Source organism: Thrips palmi, unplaced genomic scaffold (assembly GCF_012932325.1).
Source record: "Thrips palmi isolate BJ-2018 unplaced genomic scaffold, TpBJ-2018v1 HiC_scaffold_7, whole genome shotgun sequence".
NCBI lineage: Eukaryota > Metazoa > Arthropoda > Insecta > Thysanoptera > Thripidae > Thrips > Thrips palmi.
In genome coordinates, this window is record NW_023144634.1 from 6,097,595 (window position 1) to 6,118,777 (window position 21,183).

The 21,183-nt window shown below is 59.0% G+C and overlaps 1 protein-coding gene across 2 annotated transcripts; it reads right to left on the reverse strand.

Moving 5' to 3' along the window:
- Positions 1-281: 281 nt before the first annotated feature.
- Positions 282-20,703, reverse strand: LOC117652318 (organic cation transporter protein-like). 2 transcript variants are annotated; one of them, XM_034397143.1, is made up of 11 exons: positions 20,160-20,703; positions 6,971-7,239; positions 5,316-5,498; positions 5,143-5,246; positions 4,918-5,072; positions 4,498-4,666; positions 4,144-4,273; positions 2,466-2,646; positions 2,037-2,347; positions 1,501-1,643; positions 282-526 (listed from the first exon to the last, which is right to left on the reverse strand). In XM_034397143.1, exons 1-11 carry the CDS (start codon positions 20,176-20,178, stop codon positions 433-435), a joined length of 1,758 nt encoding a protein of 585 aa, XP_034253034.1. In that variant the 5' UTR covers positions 20,179-20,703; the 3' UTR covers positions 282-432. The 2 variants fall into 2 exon arrangements, with proteins under 2 accessions (XP_034253034.1, XP_034253033.1); XM_034397142.1 differs by lacking the exon at positions 20,160-20,703 and adding an exon at positions 11,149-11,336.
- Positions 20,704-21,183: the final 480 nt, after the last annotated feature.

The following is a 21,183-nucleotide window of genomic DNA, read 5'->3' on the forward strand; positions in this document are numbered from 1 at the left end:
GTAATCACCGATAAATCAATCACACGAAAAGTCATCCAGTGAGATTTCCAAATTGCCGCCGTTTGAAAAATGTTTGGCACGAGGCGGACTTGAGCTCGACTGCCACACTCTTTTTTTTTTAAGGCACTGTTTGCGTTGCGCTCATTGGCGTCCATTTCCATCTGCATCACTTTGTTCACTTCACTGGGGAAAACAGGGACCGAGAGCCGGGCACCACTCAAGTGACTCCACCTCGTGGGCGGACCAGGTTCACATTCGGATTCACCCGAAGGTGACTCGTCCGCGACGAGTGGAGAAAGGCGGCGGGGCGACGTTCGGCACTTTTTCGAGTGCAGGGTCGCTGCGTTGTGGCTTGAGCGGTCCAGAGGGTCCTGACGGGCCCGGCTGGGCCAGGCAGTGGAGGAGACGACGTCGTCGTCCAGGGCGGCGAGTCTACGACACGAAGCCGTTGCTGGCCACGCTGTTGGTCCTCTCGGCGGCGTCGCCGTTGGCGGACAGCGAGGACGCGGACTTGTTCGGGGCGGCGCTGCAGCACGGGAACAGTGTCAGAGCAAGGCAGGCACGCCGACCACGCCACAGTAAACCATCCTATCTCGCCGGAGCGCAGGGAAACCATCCTCTCACACAAAACCTACCCCAGCGCCCCGGCGAATTGGGATGGTTTTCTTAGAAGGGGTGGAAGTCGAAACATTTCAAGAACAGTGGACGCGCAAAGGCATCGGCAGTCCCAACGCCGGCAGCGTCGGCCACCCAACGCGCAGCTAGTTGGTGGGAAGGGAGGCCTGCGCGTCAGGCGCTGCGTGGCGTGGTGCTGGATGGGTTGCCTACCGCCAGGGCGCCGCCACCGCCTTGCCAGGCACCGCCTCGCCGCGCGCTCCGCTTCATTTGGCAGCGAATGCCTCTCGCATGGCGGCTAGGCGTCGTGGCGCCGAGCCAGAGTCGCCATCAAGGTGTTTCATAAACCGTAAACCACTCCGCACTGCAGTGCATGCACTGGCTGCGACGCGGTGACCGGCCCTGACGCCGCGAGGGCCTCACTTCACACCAACCCGAGCGGGCAGTCGCCTGTCTCTCTCGCGCCCATGCGGCACGCCCCACCAATGCGAGACCGAGAGAAATCAGTCTGCTGGCGGGGTGAATCCATGGTTAGTGAATCTGACACCGCGATTCGAAATTCGCTCGCGGACGGTCGCTTGACGGCCGCGCGCGTGGCTGGCTGGCTGGCTGGCTGTCCCGCCTGTTCCCACGCGGAGGTGGCCATCAAGAGCAGCGTGCTGGTGGGCGGCACCCTGGACGCGCCACGCGAGCGGCCTCATTGTTCTAATTACCGCAGGCCTCCGTCTCTCGCTTGCACTTGAACTCCAACTCGTGGGGCGTGCCAGAGAGACCGCACTACCTGCTCGGAATCAGCGCGTAGTAGGTCTAGGGCCTGCTTGCAGTTTTTTTGGCGGGGTGGAGGGAGGTTCCCCTCAGGTTCACCGCCCAGTCACGCCCACTCACATGGTCTTCCCCCTGGCCTCCCCTTCCTGGATGGTCTGCGGCATGGGCACGTTGGCCGTCTCGGGCAGCAGCAGCGCCGTGAAGCCGCCCAGCAGCGAGATGGCCCCGATCACCGTCATGGGCACACCGGCGCCGAACGTCGCCTGCAACGGGAGCCAGCGTCAGCATTGCGACAGGCGTTTTCGTCGCTCTGTCTTCCTCGCACTCACGGGGCGTCCCGGACAGGTGCGAGAGAGACAGCGCGACGACAACGACTCTTGGAATCAGAATACCGACAGGGAAGACAAGAGCGCACAGTGGGCCAGAAGATTTCGGTGGAGGTGGCCAATCCCGGACGGGTTTTGAGGTCCAGAGCCGCTAAATGGGACTCGAACCGAACGTGTGACCCCACCAATGGATTGTTCTTCGAACGGCAAATCCATTGGTGGGGACAAACGTTCGGGTCCAGTCCCATTAAGCGACTCTGGAGCTCAAAACGCGTCTTTGGCCGCCTCCACCGGTCTTCTGGCGGTGTGGGGCGAGGGGCGGCTCCCCACCAGGTTCCAGAGGTACGGCGTGAGCATGAGCGCGATGCCGGCGGGGACGTTGCTGGCGCCGACGCCCACGTTGCGCACCACGGTGGGGAACAGCTCGGCCGTGAACACGGGCATGATGGCGTTGCTGGCCGACACCGAGAACTTGGCCACCATGGCGAGCGCGGTGCTGGCCTGCTGCGTGCTGGGGGGCACGAGGAGCGTCAGCAGGCAGGCCACGCCGCCCACCACCAGCGTCAGGCAGCACGGCCACCGCCGGCCCATCTTGAGCAGGATCAGGATGCTGAGCGCGATGGACGGCACCTCCACCACACCTGCAGCAGGGCGTTGGTCAGTTGACGCTCTGTCTCTCTCGCACCCGCACGGCCCCGACGGGGCACCCCGCGAGTGCGAGAGAGACAGAGTCACGAGTGATCGGAAGGGGGTCAGCACCTGACAGGACGGTGTTGACGTAGGGGTCCCCGGCGAACTGGTTGATGTTGAGCACCAGGCCGTAGTACGCCAGGTACACGGAGAACCAGATGACGTACAGCAGCAGGGAGATCTTCCGGATGTGTGGCGTCCGGAACAGGTCCAGCACACCGGCAGAGTCCTCCGCCGTCGGGGTGCACTCCTGCAAACGGCAACACATCCGGGAGTCACGAACTGCAATTACAATGGTGGGGGTGTCGCGTCGCGCCCACCGCAAAACGAAGAGCGAACACGATAAAAAATGAGAACAAGCATGTTGGGGAAAATCCCCGGGCGGCGCGAAGGCGGTATGGATTCCGCACTGGAAACGGAAGGGAGTCGAGCGCTTCGTCGCTCTGTCTCTCTCGCTCCCAGCCGGAGCGTCCCGTGCGTGCGAGAGAGACAGAGGCGAGACGGGGCCGTGCAGACACGTGCTGGGCTGATTAGACGTGACCCAGCTTTTAGATCGCCTTGAGTCTCGCGTCGTCGCGTCTAGCATAGTGACTCAGTTGGGCAGGGCCGGGCGCTCGGCCGGGCGGTGGGGCCGCGGGGGAGGCGAGCGGTGTGCGAGAGAGAGGGTGGGGTCGGCGAGCGAGTGTTCTGGAGAACCGGTTCGGATGTGGCGGCCAGGAAGTCGGTCTGCGCCGCTCAGGACCGTCAGGACGACGACGCGTTTCCGCCTAACGCGTTCAGTTGGTTCGGCTCCCCCCGACGGCGTCCGCTAGCGCTCGGGTCCACGCCTCCGACTCCCACTCGTCACACGAGTCCTTCTGCTGCCGAGCGATCATGCCGAAGGGTCGTCTGTCTCTCTCGCACCCGCGACGGGCCGGCCCGCGAGTACGAGAGAGACAGAGCGAGAGTGTGCTCCTCTTCCGACAAGGTGGACGGCGGACGCGGCGCGCTCAGCATGCGTTGCAGGTCACTGCAGCCGCGCAGCCGCTTCCGTCTTCCTCAATACAGGCTGCCTGCCGTCCCGGGCTGGGCTGGGAGTCCCGGAGCAATCGGTTTTAAAAATAAAACACGTCGTTGCTCCCGACAGTGGCGCGGGCGGCACAGTGGGCCAGAAGACCGGTGGAGGCGGCCAAAACTCCAGACGCGTTTTGAGCTCCAGAGTCGCTAAATGGGACTCGAACCGAACGTGTGACCCCACCAATGGATTCCTCATTCGGAGAGCAATCCATTGGTGGGGTCACACGTTCGATTCGAGTCCCATTTAGCGACGCTGGAGCTCAAAACGCGTCTAGGGTTTTGGCCGCCTCCACGGGTCTTCTGGCCCACTGTGCGACAGTGGCGCGGCGTCGCGTCACAGGAGATTCCACTCTGCAAGTGTCCGGCTGTTGCCCCGGCTGGCCCGGCAGGCCGGCAGGGCTGAGGCCGTTCCCCCGGCGGCGTCCGCGGCGTCGTGCGGCCGGTCGTGCAGCACGTTGCACCACCACGCACGTGTGCACGTGGGGGGGGGGGGGGGGGGGCGTGGACGCGGCGACGCGGACGGGCTGTCACCTTCACCTTGCCTCACCGGCAGGATGTTGACCCACGCCCCGGCCGGCCGGGCAAGTCGCCTGACCTTGGGTCCCGCTCAGACAGCTTTCACCGCGGCCGGCGAGGGTGGCTCCACCGCCGCGGCGCGGGGTTACAGTGCAGCGCCCGCCCCACAGTGTACCTGCTGCAGCTGCTTGTCCAGGCTGGCGGGCAGCGTCAGCTTGTTGGTCCTGGCCGCGTCCTGCAGGATGGGCACCACGAGGTCCTTGCGGCCCACGGACAGCAGCCAGCGCGGCGACTCCGGCATGATCCTGGGGGAGGAAAAACCCGGTTTGAACAGGTGCGGATCCAGTCGGGGGTGGAAGGACAGACAATTGAACCCCCTGGTCCCTATACAGCCGCCTGAAAGACAGAGGGGAAGGCACACTTTGCCCCTGCAAGTAGGCACAAAGTGTTACTTTCCCCTCTGGAAGGCTAGCTCTGGATCAGACTCAGAGTTCCAAAGGCCGTCATCGAGAGAACGGCGCGTACACACCAGAAGAAGGACAGCAGCGTGATGGCAGGCAGCGTGATGGCGAGCTGGATGGAGCGCCAGTCGCGCACCAGGTAGGCAATGCCGGCTATCATGATGTAGCTGAGCGGCACCGGGAACAGGTACGACACGCCGGAGATGGTGCGCCACTTGCCGCCCACCACCTCCATACCTGCAAGCAGAGTCTCGTCAACGACAATACTGGGAGTGCCAGCAACTAAAATGTGGTTTGCTTCTCCGAGTTTTATCATTTTAAATCCAAGAGTACCCTTTCAATTTTTCATCGAAATTTAGCCATTAGCATGGTAATAAATAAATTCAGATAAATTTATTCGATTTTTTTTAAAAAAGTTTTTGGCCGTTTTTCCACAACATAGCCGACTGCAATAGACCGGCTTCCCCTCGGGTTCCGCGTTCGCGTACACAGGACGAAGCCGCTGAAGACGATGCCGACGGAGATGAAGCCGAGGAAGAAGCGGAGCACGCAGTGCGCCTCGAACCAGGGGTTGAAGGCGATGATGGTGCCGACCATGATCTGGGCGATGAGGGAGCTCAGCAGGGTCTTCTTTCGGCCGAATCTGCCGACAGAGACGGCCGGGGTTGGCACGCGCGGCGACAGGGGCTTACCGCCAGAGGACGAGGACTCACTTGTCGGAGATCATGCCGGACACCAAGCCGCCCAGGGCGACGCCGGCCAGGAACGTCATCTCGGCGGTGTCCTTGAGGTGGGCCCGGTCGCACACCAAGTCCCACTGAAACGCCGACCGGTGACATTAGACGACGCGAGCTGGAGATCCAGCGGCAAACGCCAACGGCCGTACCTCCTGCAGCAGCGTGTACCCCAGCGTGCTGTTGAACTCCCACTTGGAGCACGGCCTCGTCGGCGTCGAGTTGTCGCGCTGCAGCAGGGCGGCGGCGCTCTCGATCGACGAGGCGCCGAACATGGACAGCCTCGAGTAGTCCACGTCGAAGACGTTGCACCGGTCGTACCGCAGCTGGCCGTCCTGCAGGGCGAGAGAGGGGATGCATTAAGGGCGGAGAGCGCCTGTGAACTCCAGGGTAGGCAAGCCCGCCGAACAGCGGTGCTGTGCAGAGCTCCTTCAGCAGCTTCACAGGCGCTCCCGAGCACATGTTTATTTACCTTATCACGAAAGCGAGCTCTAATCTAGAGACCAAGTTGTGCTTTTTACAGCACTAAGTCCGCCCCCTTTTTTCGTCGCGGCTGTCACAAGGAACCCAAACAGAAGGGGGCCGTGCAGGTCTCGTCAAACACTGCCATTCTTTGCTCTTCGCAACGAGCCGGCCGCGCCAGTCTCGCATAATCCCCGGTGAAAGTGCGTCCTTGGCGGCGCCGCGGCGTCCGTGTCCAGTCTGTCCAGCGCCACGCTGCGCCACGACGCACCACGACGCGCCACGCCACGACGCGGGTGCGTGCTGAGCCTTTGTCGCAGCCTTACAAGCGCACGCGTATCGACACCGCGTGCACCGTTAAAACATTTCATTTTCGAACGGAATCATTTACTTTATAATTGCAGAAGCAAAAGACGACTTTCTACAAATCACAAAAAAAAACTGCTATGACGGAAGTGTTGACCGTCATGCTAAAAAAGTAAGACTCCCCCTACCTGAGAATATTAATTTTAATTTCACAAAACTGTGAAATTAAAAATTCAGATAACTTAATTTGAATTTTGCTTTAGATTTGGAACAAGTTTTCTCAACTGAAAAAAAATTAACAAGGTAATAGGAGGGCAAAGAGAATCGTTCTGTGAGTAGGAAATCTTCAGAAAACTGCCGTTAGATGGGTGCGTGCAGTGTACCTGTGCCGGCGCCTCGCGCGAGTACCTGGTTATACCATTCACGCAATGAGACAGATCACGATCGAAACACAAACACAAGCTCGACATGCACCGCCGCAATGCGGCCGCACAAGTGCAGTTGAGACGGCACGGCACTGCATACCCCTCGGTGCTGATCGCATTGCACTGTAAACCGATCCAGTCTCCGCACTTACGCAAAATATATTTTTCGCTTTAAACGGGTTGTTTGTTTCTAGTTTCGACTGCTTGACGTTTTGCACGTTCAGTCCCGGGCTCGTTGAAGTTCTCTATAAGTACAACGTGCCGTCGTCTGCTCGTTATGTGCAAGTACCCCCGAGTTGTGCGCATGTGTGTGTGCGCGCGTGGTGTACTGTTTCGGGTTATGAAAGTCTCTCCGCACCGCAGCCATAGAGTGCTGGGGTTTAGCGCTGACCAATGGTTAGTTTCGTTTGCTGGCCGACACGTCACAACGTGGAGGCGTTTCTCTTGGTCTGCCTCGCTGTGGCAACCTCACTGTCAGTGTCGGTAGAAGAAAAGAGTTCGATTCCAAATGTCGACAAGTAGAGAAGAGTGGAACTACGGGGCCGAAGGTTAGCCAAGATGGCGGCGGGTAACATTGGGGCACCCTTACTACTGAGAGTCTCTGCGTCGATTACCTTGTCGAGGATGTAGGGGTGGCTGATGTTGATCCACAGGTCGCTGGTGAGGGTCTTGAGGGCGGGCGGTCTGAGGCACCAAAAGTCGTCGGTGGCGGGGACCTGGAACGTGGGCACGAAGATGTGCCACGTGCAGGGGATGTTGACGAGCGACAGCAGAAACGTCAGCTTGAGCTGCCACCGGCCGAAGCCGCCGATGGCGTCGCAGATGTGGTCACTCTCCTCCAGCGGGGGCGACTTCTCGTCCTCCATCGCCGACGCCATGGGAACTGGAAGCCAACAGACATAAAGTCTCAATTATTGGGCGGAGTTTCAGTTTTTGCAAACGTAGACGCCTAAGCAGGCTAATCGATTAATTCTTTTTGGTTAATCTTTTTCTGACTTTTGTCACTATAAAGCTGAAGATGATTTAAAGTTGTGCCTGAGCTTTGATTCTCCTGCATGAGTATCGCATTGAGGTTATAGCTTTACAACGCTACCCACATCAAGTCCCACGCACGATTCTAGATTACAAGAAACGCGGGCCGTCACAACGAGGAAAAATACAGGCACTGCTCTGCTCTAATTCCTGATGCAACCGGCTGCGACGGTTTCACTATAAAAGAATGGGCGGCTGCAATGCGGAGGCATAGCGGACGGCCACGCCACGGCGGCGTGCACCTCCCCGGCGCTACCTGGTCCCGCCCCTCGCGGCGAAGCGCGCCGAGGGAAGCAGAATGCAGCAGTCGCGGCGGAACCCGTAACAAACGGCCGACCGCACATCATGGCTTCATTGAGAAGAAGTGTCAGCCCAGCTAATGAGCCTTATGCAACGGCCAAACGGAGGAGCAAGCAGCCTTGGCCGAATGCAAGGCGGCTGTGTCACATGGGCCCTGCATGGCAGGGAGCGCATGGCAGGGAGCGCATGGCACGACGTCCAGGATAATTACAATAGAGCGCTATCGCCGCATCGAGGACTCGCAGGACTCGCGGGGAGCTCGCCCTTGGCCCTGATCATGCCAAACTCGGAGTAAACAGATGCACCAGGAAAGAAGGCTCCTCCGCCTCCGGCAGAATAGCGCACCCCGGCTATACCTTTCGTCAACGTGGTCATTGATGTTGTTAACAAGGAATTGCACGTGAGTGACCACATTCACTACAGTTCCTTACTCCTTGAAACAAAATCAGATTTGTGGTGGAAGAAAACCAAAAACATGTCCGTTCGACTGGAAGAGATGCACTTGGTTTTCAAAATAAATTTTCAATTGAGTCAGAAGAAAATTATTCATCCAACCAATTTCACTTGGCTAGAATTTTTGAGCATCTTAAACCAAGTAAAAATGTTGAAACAAAACTTTGACCTGGCAGATATAAAAATGCCTGGTAATGAAGAGATCTCGAAGGATGAGCCGCGTGAGCTCCGCGCGGATGAGGCTTTACGGTTGCTTCCCATCAAACGACATGCCGGCCGAGGATGGCGCGGAAGTAGTGGGTGAACCAGGGAATGCCACTCACTAGTCACGGCCAGCGCGCTTATGCGATAGGAACACACCATCTCAGCTGAGACGATTCGTCTTCGTTATTATTTCCCGCGCCACAATGCGGCCGTCGATATGACAAATGTAAACACGCGGTGCCCCGTTATCACCTCCATCGGCGCTTTGTCCTTCGGCGGCGCAGTCGCATAAATCAGTGTGCTGCCGTTACTCGGCAGTGCTTCCAGGGCCGAGCGCGAACGGGAGCGATTCGCGGTAAAGCACCGCCTGTTGTTACCACATGACAAAATCGTGGATGCCGTTTCCATCTCACGAAAATGGTGTCAATGCCATCGGAATCAGATAACACGTTCATCAAAGCTCCTACACCAATTGCATAACGTGTCCCTAGCGACAATCTTGGATGAAAGAAAGCCTTAAAATTTCATCAAGTGACAGCCAAAATTTTCACAGTTAGGGTGGGGAGGAAGACACTAAACCATCATCCATTGGACGGGTGTGAAGAAAATTGCGGTTGGATGCACACAAGTGCCACCAACAGCTTCCAGCCTGTCACTCAAACATAGATCGTTTTTTCTCTTCTGGAAATGCATAAATGAGGTCGAGGAAGCCAAGGCGCTGACTGTTATCGCGCGTGTCATGTCACAATTTGAATTCCGCTGGCAGCGAAGGGAAATCGCGCGCAGAGCTAATACAGTGCCGTGGCGCGAGCGAATCGAACCGAGAGAGATAGCGTTTGCCATCCAATGCTTGTAAATAAAGCAGACAACGTGGTTCTGTGCTGAAGCCGGCTGAAGCCCACTCCAGCGGGAGCTCTATACCGGCGCCGAGGAGGGTCTCTCTCTTTCTCTCTCTTGACTTTCCGCTTTGGCGCGACTGGAACACGCAGCGTGCAACACCTCTGACATTCTCGCGAGCAGTCTGTCTCAATCACGTCACCGCGCCTGTCCCCACCTTTTCCAGCTCGCCGGCTCGGAACGATTTTGTTAACAAGGAGGAAGTGCGAGCTGCATGAGAGAATGTTGGCACGAGGAAGAAAAGCTAAACGCACTGTAAAAAAAGAAGTGCGTTGACTAACAGTATTTTTTCTAACCATGTCCTTTGTGGTGGGAGGCACAGTGTGGGCCAGACTCCCAGACGCGTTTTGAGCTAGAGTAGCTAAATGGGGCTCGAACTGAACGTATGACCCACCAATGGGTTGCTCTCCGCACGAGGAATCCATTGGTGGGGTCTGGCGCTCGTTTCGAGTCCTGTCTTGCGCCCTCGAGCTCAAAACGCGTGCAGGAGTTTTGGCCGCCCCCACCGGTCTTCTGCCCCACTGCGCCCCCTTCCCCTTTTTTAAAGTCCGCTTCCCCGATGACGTCTGACTCACGGCGTGCAGGTCGGAGGCATTGCCGCTTCCAAAGGCGGCGGTACGCGGCGCTGCGTTCCTGACCCAGCAGAGCATGCGACGCGTGCTACCCATACCAATAGCTCACGGCCTTGTGGCACCTTGTGGCACCTTGTGGCTCCTCACGTGGGCCCGGCCCAGCCCGAAACGGCCAGACAATCGGCCGTTTAGCCGGCCTGGGCTTCGGGTTGTCGCTGACAAGTCGTTGGCGGCAAGGTGCCGGGCTTGGTGCCGGGCTTGGTGCCGGCCATTGGCGCCACCGGCAGAGGACGGCGACTCGCCGGCCGAGGGGCTTTGTGTGCAACAAAGACGGACTGACCGGCCGTTCATTTGTTCGCCTGCACTGTACGTAGTCTACGTGCAGGAGCAAAGAATGGCCATTCACCTCAGTCAAAGTCAAAACCTCTTTCAAGATGTTCTTGGCCCACACGGTAAATCCGTCTCCTGGGATTCACAGGAAAGTAAGATGGTTTCACCGTGCAAGAGAGTTTTTCTGCCAAAAGAGCGTTTCTTCGGTGCGCGCGCACCGCGATTTCTCATCGCCAACCGGAAGCAGCCGAGGAGGAGGAGCGTTCGGGTCTCTTCATCCGATTAAGGCGTGTCGGAACACTCTATCGAACCGTCCCTCTTTCATGTTTTCCTCCACGAGGAAAATTTCGTCCGACCGCTCCATTTAGATATCAGATTGTACAGTGTGCACTGCGAGGGGCGGGCGGGGCCGGCCGGCGGGCGCCAACCCCAGGCAGTGCCGCCAAAAGAAGCGCGCAAATAATATCTAATTATTGGCGGTGATAACAAAGTGCCGCGGCGTGCTGCTGGCGTCACGGCGGCGAGCCACCTCACCCCATTCAGCCGGCCGGGGGAGAGAGAGGCGTCAGGGAGAGAGAGACGGAACGATCAGAAAAACGGCGCAAATGACAACTCTTTCTCGAACGCTGTCTCTGAAGCTATTTAAGAGAACAGGGGGATTCCTTGGCAGGTCTAGTGACAGCAACAGTCGACCAGAGGCAGACGGAATTAAAAGACGGTCAGGCAGAAACAACAAACACTCAATTAATTTGAACCAACAGTTCTCTTTGTCAACAAAAACATAACATTATCGACACTTCCACCTGTTCAACAGGATGACAACGGATCGCTTGGTTCTGTATCGCAGAATATTGCCCAACAACACGGCCATGACCGGCGGGCCGAAGGGAATCCCAGCGGTGGCGGCAAAATGGCTATCGCGAGGATAGCGCTGTCTCCCTCGCACTCGAAGGTGACGCCACCTGAGTGCGAGGGAGACAGCAGGGCAGGGCAGCAGCACTCACAGCATGATTCTGCGGCGAAGTCGTCGCCGTCGTCGTCGGGGTGGCCGATCTCGAACGTGACGAGGCGCTTGGGTTGGGACGCCCTGCCGGCCCTGCCCATGTCGGCCGTGTCGCCCGTGTCGGCCACGCTCCAAAAGTGCACTAGTTAGTTATCGCCGCGGCGGGTCCGCTGCGGGTCCGGCGCGCCCGGCCGAGCGCAGTGACGTCGCCGGCGTCGTCGACGCGGAGGTGCGCGGTGGAGTCCCGGGTCGCGGTCGGGGGTCCGCGAAGAGGACCGGGGTGTCCGCGCGAGGGGTCGGGTCCGGCTGAAGCCGGTGCCGTGCCGTCCCGCGGCCGCCCCGTCCACGCGACGCCACAGCGTGGGTATCTGGTGGACCCCTGATGCTGACCCCCTGGGCTGGGGCGCTGGGACCCAGGCCTCCACGATGCCTGATAAGAGTATCAACCGGGGTGGCTGCGGGGGCGGCGGGGGCAGCGGCCCTGCGCCGGGCCGACGAGACTGGCAGGCAGGCGGGTCGGACCAGGCAGGCGGACAGCTCTTAAACAAGGGCCACTCAGGCGCCAAAATTGGAATCGGACTAAACGGTGTCCGCGGCTCGCCTCACGGGCTGACGGCCTCACGGCACGGCGGCATGGGCGGCGGCGCGTGTCTGCGCGGTGGAGACGATCACGACGGGGTACGCGAGCAGCACGAGCACCAGCACGAGCATGGCGAGCACCAGGACGACGAGCAGCGGCGACGTGGCGCACACCACGCAGTAGCACGAGCACGAGAAGCAGGGGCACGGCCCGGACCAGGTCGCCGACGACGCGTCGCTGTCCGCGGTCGTGGATCGGAACGAGTAGCCGGGCTGCAGCGGCGGCAGCGGCGGCCGCGGCTCGGCCTCCTCCAGGGCGATGGCGGTGTCGGGCTGGTCGGGCTGGTCGCGGCGCACGTGCATGGCGGGGTGCATGGTGTGCGCGGGACGCGGCTCCGGCGCGGACTGCCCTGACGACGGCGGCCTCGGCGCGGCGGAGATAGCCGCTGTCAAAGATCACAGCGCGGCATCGGGGCGGCGCACAGCAGCGCGTCAGTGTTGCCAACGACATCAGAACAAAACGCGTGCGGAGATTACACCGCAAATGATACGCCTGGGCGCTTTCAATGGAGCACTGCACGCTGGAAAGGTGGCGAGACGTGTCCCTGCCGCGAGCGAGGTTCAGTAGGGATTCAGGCTAATCCAGCAAAGCCAGAGACAAAACCGGGTCATTATCTTCTGTTCTTGTTCTTATTTACATTTCGTTTCTGGCGGAGTCGAAGTTCGGACTGCGCCAGCCATATCTATCAATATCTCTCTCTGTCGGGGAAGAACAAAACTTTTCAATGAAAACAGAGCGATATGCAAACGATGAAACTTCAATTCAATAAAGTTTGACGCCGAGCAGTTAAAGCCCAAGAGGCGCGTGCGACACGACCACCCCTACACCACTCACGTCTCGGGGGTTGCTGTTGTCCCTTTTTTCGTTTGCGTGGCGTGGCGTGGTGTGGCTTGGTGTGGCTTGGTGTGGCGTGGCGTGGCGTGGCGTGGCGTGGCGTGACGTGGCGTGGCGTGGCGTGGCGTGGCGTGGCGTGGCGTGGCGTGGCACGGCACGGCACGGTGTGCGCTGGACAGTCCGTCCGTCCTGCCCCGTCGCGTCGCCTCGCTTCGCCTTGACCATGTCACTGACAGGAAGCCCCTAATTCAGGCGTCCCTATACCAGCCAGGACCCTGCCGGCCAGGCTCGGCCAGCCCGTCCAACGGCAAGCCAAAGGCAAGCCAAAGGCCGACCTGGACCAGAACAAGGAGCGTGGCCAGGCCAGGCCGCCGAAATAGCAACATCATTCCGCGGGTTCGATCCCCGGCGACGGCAGATGCCTCGTCTTTTGGCCACACCGCGCACGCAGCCTGACGAACATCTTATACCGGCTGCACCGGTACCAAAACAATGTAACTTGAATCGACTTATAATTTAGTTGATTTCCTTACTCAAATAACAACTTGACTTAGAGCGAACCCTTCAAAACTTACCCTCTTAGAGTGGCTAAAAACAAGGGTCGCGAGCGAACTAAAACTACCAGTTTCTGTCGATTTTTTCTCCTCCAGCGGGGCATTCCCCTCGTCGTCGAGGACCGCGTCCTGGACTGGCCTCGAGTCACCGGCACGCGGCGGGCCGAGTACTTCGGCGAAAAAAAAACCGTCGGAGAGACCTCATCATCACCGCCCGTCGAGGCGCCTTATGGTCCTTATCATCGCGCCCCGCGCCGCCGCGCCCCCCGCGAGACGGCAGAGGCAAACCACAGGCAGCGGCGCTAATGAAGAGCCAGCTCTCTCGCACCTTTAAGGAGAGCCTTATGAGTGCGACAGAGACAGAGCGACGAAACAACGCCGCGGGGTCACCTTGTTGGCGCGAACCTGGAGATCGATTCCTCGCACCTCTCTCTCAGCCTGCACGGCACGGCCCATGAGTGCGAGAGAGACTGGCTGGGCTCTGCCGGCTCGGCCGACCGAGGTCCGGGTGCAGTGGTGGCCATCCGCGCGGCCACAGGACCACCAGGACCTCACCTCCAGGACGCGGACCTCCTTCGCCTGCTCCACGTGAGTCGGCAGTGACGTCAGTCCACAGAGGCGGCCCCGCGTGCTAAACGACACGCTGCGTTTTCGCGGCAGTTCCGACACGAGTCGTGGAGAGAGAGAGAGAGAGAGAGAGAGAGAGAGAGAGAGAGAGTCGAGCGTTGTTCCTCTGACCGAGGTGCTTGTCTCGAGGGTGAAGTAGAGTTATCGCAAAGGTACGTCCGCTTTGCGTGTTTTACGTCCCGTGCAGACGTCGCTCTGTCTCTCTCGCACATATACGGGACGCCCCGTGAGTGCGAGAGAGACGAAGCGACGACTCACGAAATCATCCTGCCGCGCCGCGCTGTGCTGCCCTCTGGCGGACGCACCGGAACTTACTGCCGCGCTGCAGCGCGCTGCGACGGCCGGGTGTTGGTTCCCTTTCGCTCGCGGTGGCGACTCCGCTTACTCCAAGCGTAGGTTCATCCATCTGCATTTACACGTTGATTCACCGAAGGGTGAACTCATAACTTCTAGAGTTTTCCCTTTGGCGAATCTTAAGTTCACACTCATGTGCCAGGATCATCTGCCGGAGGATCGTCCTCATTTCAGTCGTCTGGGTAACTCAAAGACGCTCGCAAGCTCCGAGCAGAACCTTTAAACGCTGTAGACCGGGGTGAACACCGCGCTGAGACCTTCCGGGTGATTTAGGCGAGCTCCAATTAGCACTGTGGGTCGTAAGTGTCGAAGTGCGGGCCGGACTGACACGGCCGGCCGAGGCTCGCGCCGAGGCCTTGGCTGCCCGGGCGGGGAGTGGCCGCGGCTCAGCCACGCCGCCCATTGAAACCCCCGACTCGCCTTTCTTCAGCCCAGTGTACTGCCGAGTCGCGCTGTCTCTCTCGCACGCACGGGGCGTCCCGCAGGGCTGCGAGAGAGACAGCGACGCGGCGATGGCCGCTTTGCGCCACAAGCCAGTTCCGCTTCCCGACGCCGCGGGTCAAACACTCGCACAGTGGGCCAGAAGACCGGTGGAGGCGGCCAAAACTCTTGACGCGTTTTGAGCTCCAAAGTCGCTAAACAGGACTCGAACCGAGCGTGTGACCCCACCAATGGAGTCCTCGTTCGGAGAGCAATCCATTGGTGAGGTCACACGCTCGGTACGAGTCCCATTAAGTGACTATGGAGCTAAAAACGCGTCTAGAGTTTTGGCCGCCTCCACCGGTCTTCTGGCCCACAGTGACTCGCCCCATCTGCATGTGCCAATAGAATCGGAAGGGGTTTTGTGAATGCCAAAGCAGGGATTCGTCATTCGTCGTTCCAACTTGGCCGATCTCTTAGCGCGAGCCGTCCTTGGAGCAAAGTCAGGCATTTCCATGCAGACATGGCGGACCCGAAAAAAATGTGCCAGACTGAACGTTGGTGGGTGGGATAGGGGTCACTGCGAGTCACTGAGACAGCAAGCCTGTGCATCGCACAGGTCCTGACCTGAGGACCTTGTCCTCTGCCGCTCTACATTGTGTTTCGAATTTCGCGCCTCGGCTTCGACATCCCGGAGCTGGCGCGCGGCCGTCCGAGCCGTCCGGCTGCCTGCCGAGGTCCAGCCAGCCGTTGTTGACGGTGTGCTTGCATCTTGTCGGCGCGGGGCGAACTGCCTCGCTCCAGCCGCCACGCAACGCGACGCGACGCCCCCCCCCTCCTCCCCCCCCCGCGTCAATCTCTATCTCACTTAGCGCAGTGTAATGGATGCATTCAGGTCGTTACCGAAGACGCCCTTGGTCGCGGCGGAAGCAAGTGCAGCACTGCCACTCATCGTTATCACGCCCCGAATTGGTACGCGTCTCGTGATTGGCTGGGCATCGCACGCGCCTCTCCACCTCGACCAACCAGCGACCAGCACGCAACGGCCAGGCATCGACGGCGCGGTGAACAACCAGGCGAAACCCGGCCACACCGACAAAAGAAACTTCTTTAGACAGACCTCAAAAATGGTTCTCTACGGTGTCGGTGTCTTTCTCGCACTCATGAGGCGTCCCGTCGGGGTGCGAGAGAGACAGAGTGACGGGACGATCCGTCGGGCGGGGCAGTGGGCATGGCGCCGAAAAAAAGGCTTTCGCCGCTTGCTCGGCGGGCAGTGCGTCCCTTGCACCGGGTGGCTGCGGCGCGCGCGCCACGCCGGCGGCCTTCAGGTGGACAGCAAAAGGAAGTGCGAGATGCTGGCCAGGTTCGTTGAACGGGGCGATGGAGTTCACATTAGGGGCGATGAGTTCATATCCGGCGGGCCGCCTGCCTGCTGCCTGCCTGGTCTGTCCGGCCCGGCCTGCCCGCACCTCCTCGCCCCGACGGGCCGACGCCCGCAGTGCGGCGAAGCGGCGATCCACTACACCAGTAGTTCGGCTCATTGTTCGTGAGAGAATCCCCGGCGTCGCGTGACATGTGCCGCTGCACTGCACGGCCGCTTGGACCGGAAACGCACATTTGCCAATTTCCGGCAATAGCCGCGCGGTGGCGCCACCAGCGCCGCGGCGCGCTGCGGGCACACTGTAGGGCCGCCCGGCGGCGTGCGCGGGGCGTGCGCCAGGAAGGGGACAATTGTGGAAGAGAGGGCTGCGTCCGGGACGCACAGTGGGCCAGAAGACCGGTGGAGGCGGCCGAAACTCTGGACGCGTTTTGAGCTCCAGAGTCGCTACACAGGCCTCGAAACGAACGTGTGACCCCATCAATGAGTTCCTCGTTCGGAGAGCAATCCATTGGTGGGGTCACACGTTCGGTTCGAGTCCCATTTAGCGACTCTGGAGCTCAAAACGGGTCTGGAGTTTTGTCTGCCTCCACCGGCTTCTGGCCCACTGTGAGAGGGTCCGGGACGCCGTTCCGAACGCGGACCGAGGCGGCACCGCAGGCCGTGCTGCACTCGTTGCATGCCGGAACAAGCGGTACTCTGTCTCTCTCGCGCGCATGGGTCGTCCCGCAGGGGTGCGAGAGAGACAGAGCTCCGTTTCGGAACACGCCTGCTGCGCGAAAACAGACACAGCGCTGTGGCACTCGGTCGCGACGCCCCGTGGGTGCTGTGACAGTGCTGCGACTTTCGTGGAAACGGTAACACAGTCGTGGATTTCCGTAACTGGTTTCGGCGTGCCTGGCTCGGCTCCAAAACGAGCCAGGACTGCCTCCCGACTCATCACAGCTGGACCACATTCATATCAGAACCCGTGACCCCTCGCAATGTCACTTTCAAACTCAATTTCTGCCCGCAATGCTTTGGAAACATCCAGCGAGAACGATACAGTCAGGCTTATGGCCGATAAAAGCTTGGTCGTCCAAAATTTGGTCATGACCGTCACGATCATCACTCTTTTATCACTGTCCAGTGTCCACAAGGTAAGTAAGGCTCTCCAGAGACCGGAGGGGAAAATTCCGCTACACCGGATCGAAAAGTTAGCGTCAATAACGGGCCGACTGTTGTGAAACCGAGGGACTGCAGTGCCTTTCGACACCGGCACACTGCTAGGCCTGCAGAGATGCAGCGGCGCCCATCGACGACATGGCATTCGGACTCTCAGTTCAATACCCGTTCCAGCCAACAGGCTACCCGCATTGCACAGTGGGCCAGAAGACCGGTGGAGGCGGACCAAACTTGACGCGTTTTTGGCTCCAGAGACGCTGGATCGGACTCGAACCGAACGTGTGACCCCACCAATGGATTGCTCTTCGAACGAGGAATCCATTGGTGGGGTCACACGTTCGGTTCGCGGCCCATTAAACGACTCTGGAGCTCAAAACGCGTCTGGAGTTTTGTCCGCCTCCACCGGTCTTCTGGCCCACTGTGCGTTGCCGGCGTCGCCGTGCTGGAGGCCCTCCAGTCGCTGGAGCCCACTGGAGGGGCGCCGTTGTGAAACAGACGCCTGCCGAGCCGCGGGTCCGAAGCAGCGCTCTGTCTCTCTCGCACCGCGCCGGACGCCCCGCGAGTGCGGCAGAGACAGCGCGACGAAACGACTCTTTGGAGTCAGTGTGCTGGTTTGCCCGCCTCGGGCGGGGCCTACACTGGCCTACACCAACGGGCCGCCGCGTTAGTGCGTGTCAAAGACCAGCCAAACCTGGCCATGCGTGTTATTCTGCCCAGAGTCAATGACTTGGTGTCTTGATTCGTGTCGTCGCCTCGATACAAAATCTTCCTTCGAGAAAAATCTTTGTTTCATTTGAAATTCATACTTCAATCTGCGCAAGTGTGAAAATGAAGTTCATCAACCGTAATGGTCAAAACGAATACAAATCGTATTGTTTTTTTTTTTAATACACATCATACATGATGTTTTCCAGGCAATGTTGTGTCCCTAGGCGGAAACGAAAAGTTATCAATGTCAGGCGCGCTAACAATGACACTAGCACTGCACTCGACACGAAAATTGTCATCCTCTTTGACGTGATCCCGAAATGTGGCACAATTACGGAGTGATTACCTGTCTCTCTCGGTCGCACGCCCACTTGCCCACGTCACGCGGCCAATAGGGCTCCTCCTTTTATGCACAGCCACGGAGTATGAGGGAGACAGCTGCACCGTGGTGGGGTCACAACGTTCGGTTTGAGTCCCATTTAGCGACTTTAGAGCTCGAAACGCGTCTTTGGCTGCCGGTCTTCTGGCCTACCGCTCGGAGAGCTTCTCGAGTGCCTACAAAGATTCGCAACGACAGACGTCGCGAGGGATAGGGGCGGAGGGGGCTGGCTGTGGGTCTTAGTGACAAGATTAAACGAATCGAATCAAGGTTGGAGACGCTTTAACGAACCGGCATGGCAAATGTGGCCGGCAGGGTCAACGGTTTCGTCTCGCAGTGACCCCCCGAAAAGGGAAGACTTCTTTTCGAAAGTCGAATCTTTGTTGCTGCTGTTGTTGGCTCGAAATGACACGGTGGCGCAGCGGGACTGACGTCAGCCGCTCTGCGGTGTGCGAAGCATGGCGAAGCAAGGCAGCGTGCGCGCTGGCGCCCATTTTCGGACCGCCACTCATCTTTGGCGCACGCTGGCGCACGCACACGCGATCATCATTGGAAGCCGCCAATCATTTTCACCGCGGTTCGCCGGAATCCTCGCCAAAAGCCAAAAGCAACGGCAGCTTCGTTTCGACACGGCCTTTCGGCAACAGCGGGCAACGGCCGCAGGGCCCGCAGGGGGCGCGCTGCAGCGGGCCCAAAACTGTGTTTCTCTCTCTCTCTCTCTCTCTCTCTCTGACGCGCAAAGGGGAGGCACCTTGGTCACTGACCATTGGTCAGTCACCTTCAGTCAACGGTTCATTTGGAGCACGATTACCACTGATTGCTTTAACAACGGCGCAGGTACAGGTATCGCACGATAAAACAAAAGACGCAAACCGCGGCGCGTTAATCTGTGCATTAAGGCGTTTCCACACACACACACACACACACACACACACACACACACACACACACACACACAGCCAGCGCGGCCGGCATTCGAAGACAAAAGAAACAAGCCGTTCGAACAGCGGCCTGGTTTCTCTCGTTGCGGCCGAGTTTTTGCGTCACGTAGATGCAATTGGCAAATCCGATGGCGGTCGCGCGGTCGCAGGGCGCGCATTAAAACATTAAACGCACTGGCGGTGCTTTCCCCCGAAAGTCTCGTTTTGTTTTTGTCTGAGGCGCCGCAAACGAGCGACCGGCTCCGTTCGGCCGCCAAGGCGTGACACGCAAACGAGACCGACGGTCCGTCACGCCGCGTCACGCCGCGTCACGTCGCGTCACACGGTGTAGGCTACGGGCCTGCAGCACGACGGGCACCATTCGCGTCACCATTTTTGCGGGCCCACAGCAGGTTAACTCAAAGGGGGCAGAATACCAACAGAAAGGCGTTCCTCTCTATCGAAAGTGCTCCCTTAAAAAAGGTGTTCCTTAAAAAAGGTGCTCCTGAAGAAAAAGGTGCTCCTGAAGAAAAAGGCGTTCCTTTTTTTTAAAAAAAGGTGTTTCTTCAAAAAGTGTTTCTTATTTTTAAAAAGGTGTTTTTTGTGTTTTTTTAAGGTGTTTCTTTTTTTTAAAAGGAGTTTCTTTAAAAAAAGGTGTTCCTTAAAAAACGGTGTTCCTTAAAAAAGGAGTTTCTTAAAAAAATGTCTTCCCTAAAAGACGTTCCTTTAAGAAAAAAAGGTGTTTCTTAAAAAGGCGTCCTCAAAAGAGCAGTTCCTTAAAATGAGCGTTCCATAAAAAATGGAGTCCCTTAGAAAGCAGGTCCTTAAAAATTCGTTCCTTTAAAAAGTCGGTCCTTAAAAAGTAGCTCCTTAGAAAAGGCGTTCCTTAAGAAACGAGGTCCTTAAAAGAGGCGTACCGTACGAGCGAGGCAATCGCCTCTGGCCTGGTTTCGAAAAGTCGTTGCTAAGCCATTTCTTGGCGTGAACATAGGGAGTCTGTTAGGAAGTGAGCCTTTGGGGTGCGGAGTACTCACGCTTGGTCTTGATGAGCATGGCGAGGCTCGTCCCGCGCGGTGGCGTCTGCAGCAAGGGGGTGGCTTCGCTTGGCGCCCCGTTCACGGCCAGGGCGGCGCGGTGGTCGCGTCCTGGCTGCCTGCACTCGGGTGCACTCGCGCTGCAGCCGGCTAGCGGCGGCCGGGCGCGGACGGGCCCGTCATGGTCGGTGCCTTGACTACCTTATCGGCTGTTAACCGGCTTACCCTCCATTCGCGAGGACGGCTCACTTGACTCGACACCCAACTTCACGACCAAGTTCGACGCCCTGCTCGACTTGACACCCAACTTCGGTTTCAAGTTCGAAGCCCCACTGACTTGACACCCAACTTTATGCCCAACTTGACACCCAACTAGCCAAACTAACCCGACTTGGCCCTAGTTGATACCCTAGAAGACAGCTAGGCCTGGCACCCGAACTGGCAAACCGCCCCGACGTGAGCCAGATAACCGACTTGACTCTGTATTGACACCGCGCGGTGGCGTGCGCGTACGGAGGCTGATAACGCACTGATGCTCCTTAGCTTGCCGGCCGGGGCTCCACCGGGCCGACGTGCACATGCTACTAGACAGCGGCGCGGCGTGCGCGGTGTGGCGGGGGAAGGGCGGGGCGCGGCGGGGAGAGGCGCGCTGGAAGGGGGTGTCGAAGACAGTCCAAGACAGTGCTGGACCTGCCGGCTGGCCGTGGAGGGGGGCGTGCCTCGGGGCGTGTCGCCTCCTGGTCGCCCTGGTCGCACTACGGCCTGCCAAGACCGCCACCCTGGCGACACCTCACTCCGCGGCTAAGACATCAGTCACGTTCGACATTAAAACGTCAATTTAGATCGCAGTAGAGAGAGAGAGAGAGAGAGAGAGAGAGAGAGAGAGAGGAGAGAGAGAGGAGAGGAGAGGGAGAGAGGAGGAGAGAGAGGAGAGAGAGGGAGAGAGAGGGAGAGAGGGAGAGAGAGGAGAGAGAGAGAGAGAGAGAGAGAGAGAGAGAGAGAGAGAGCGGGCTGCGAGGGCCAG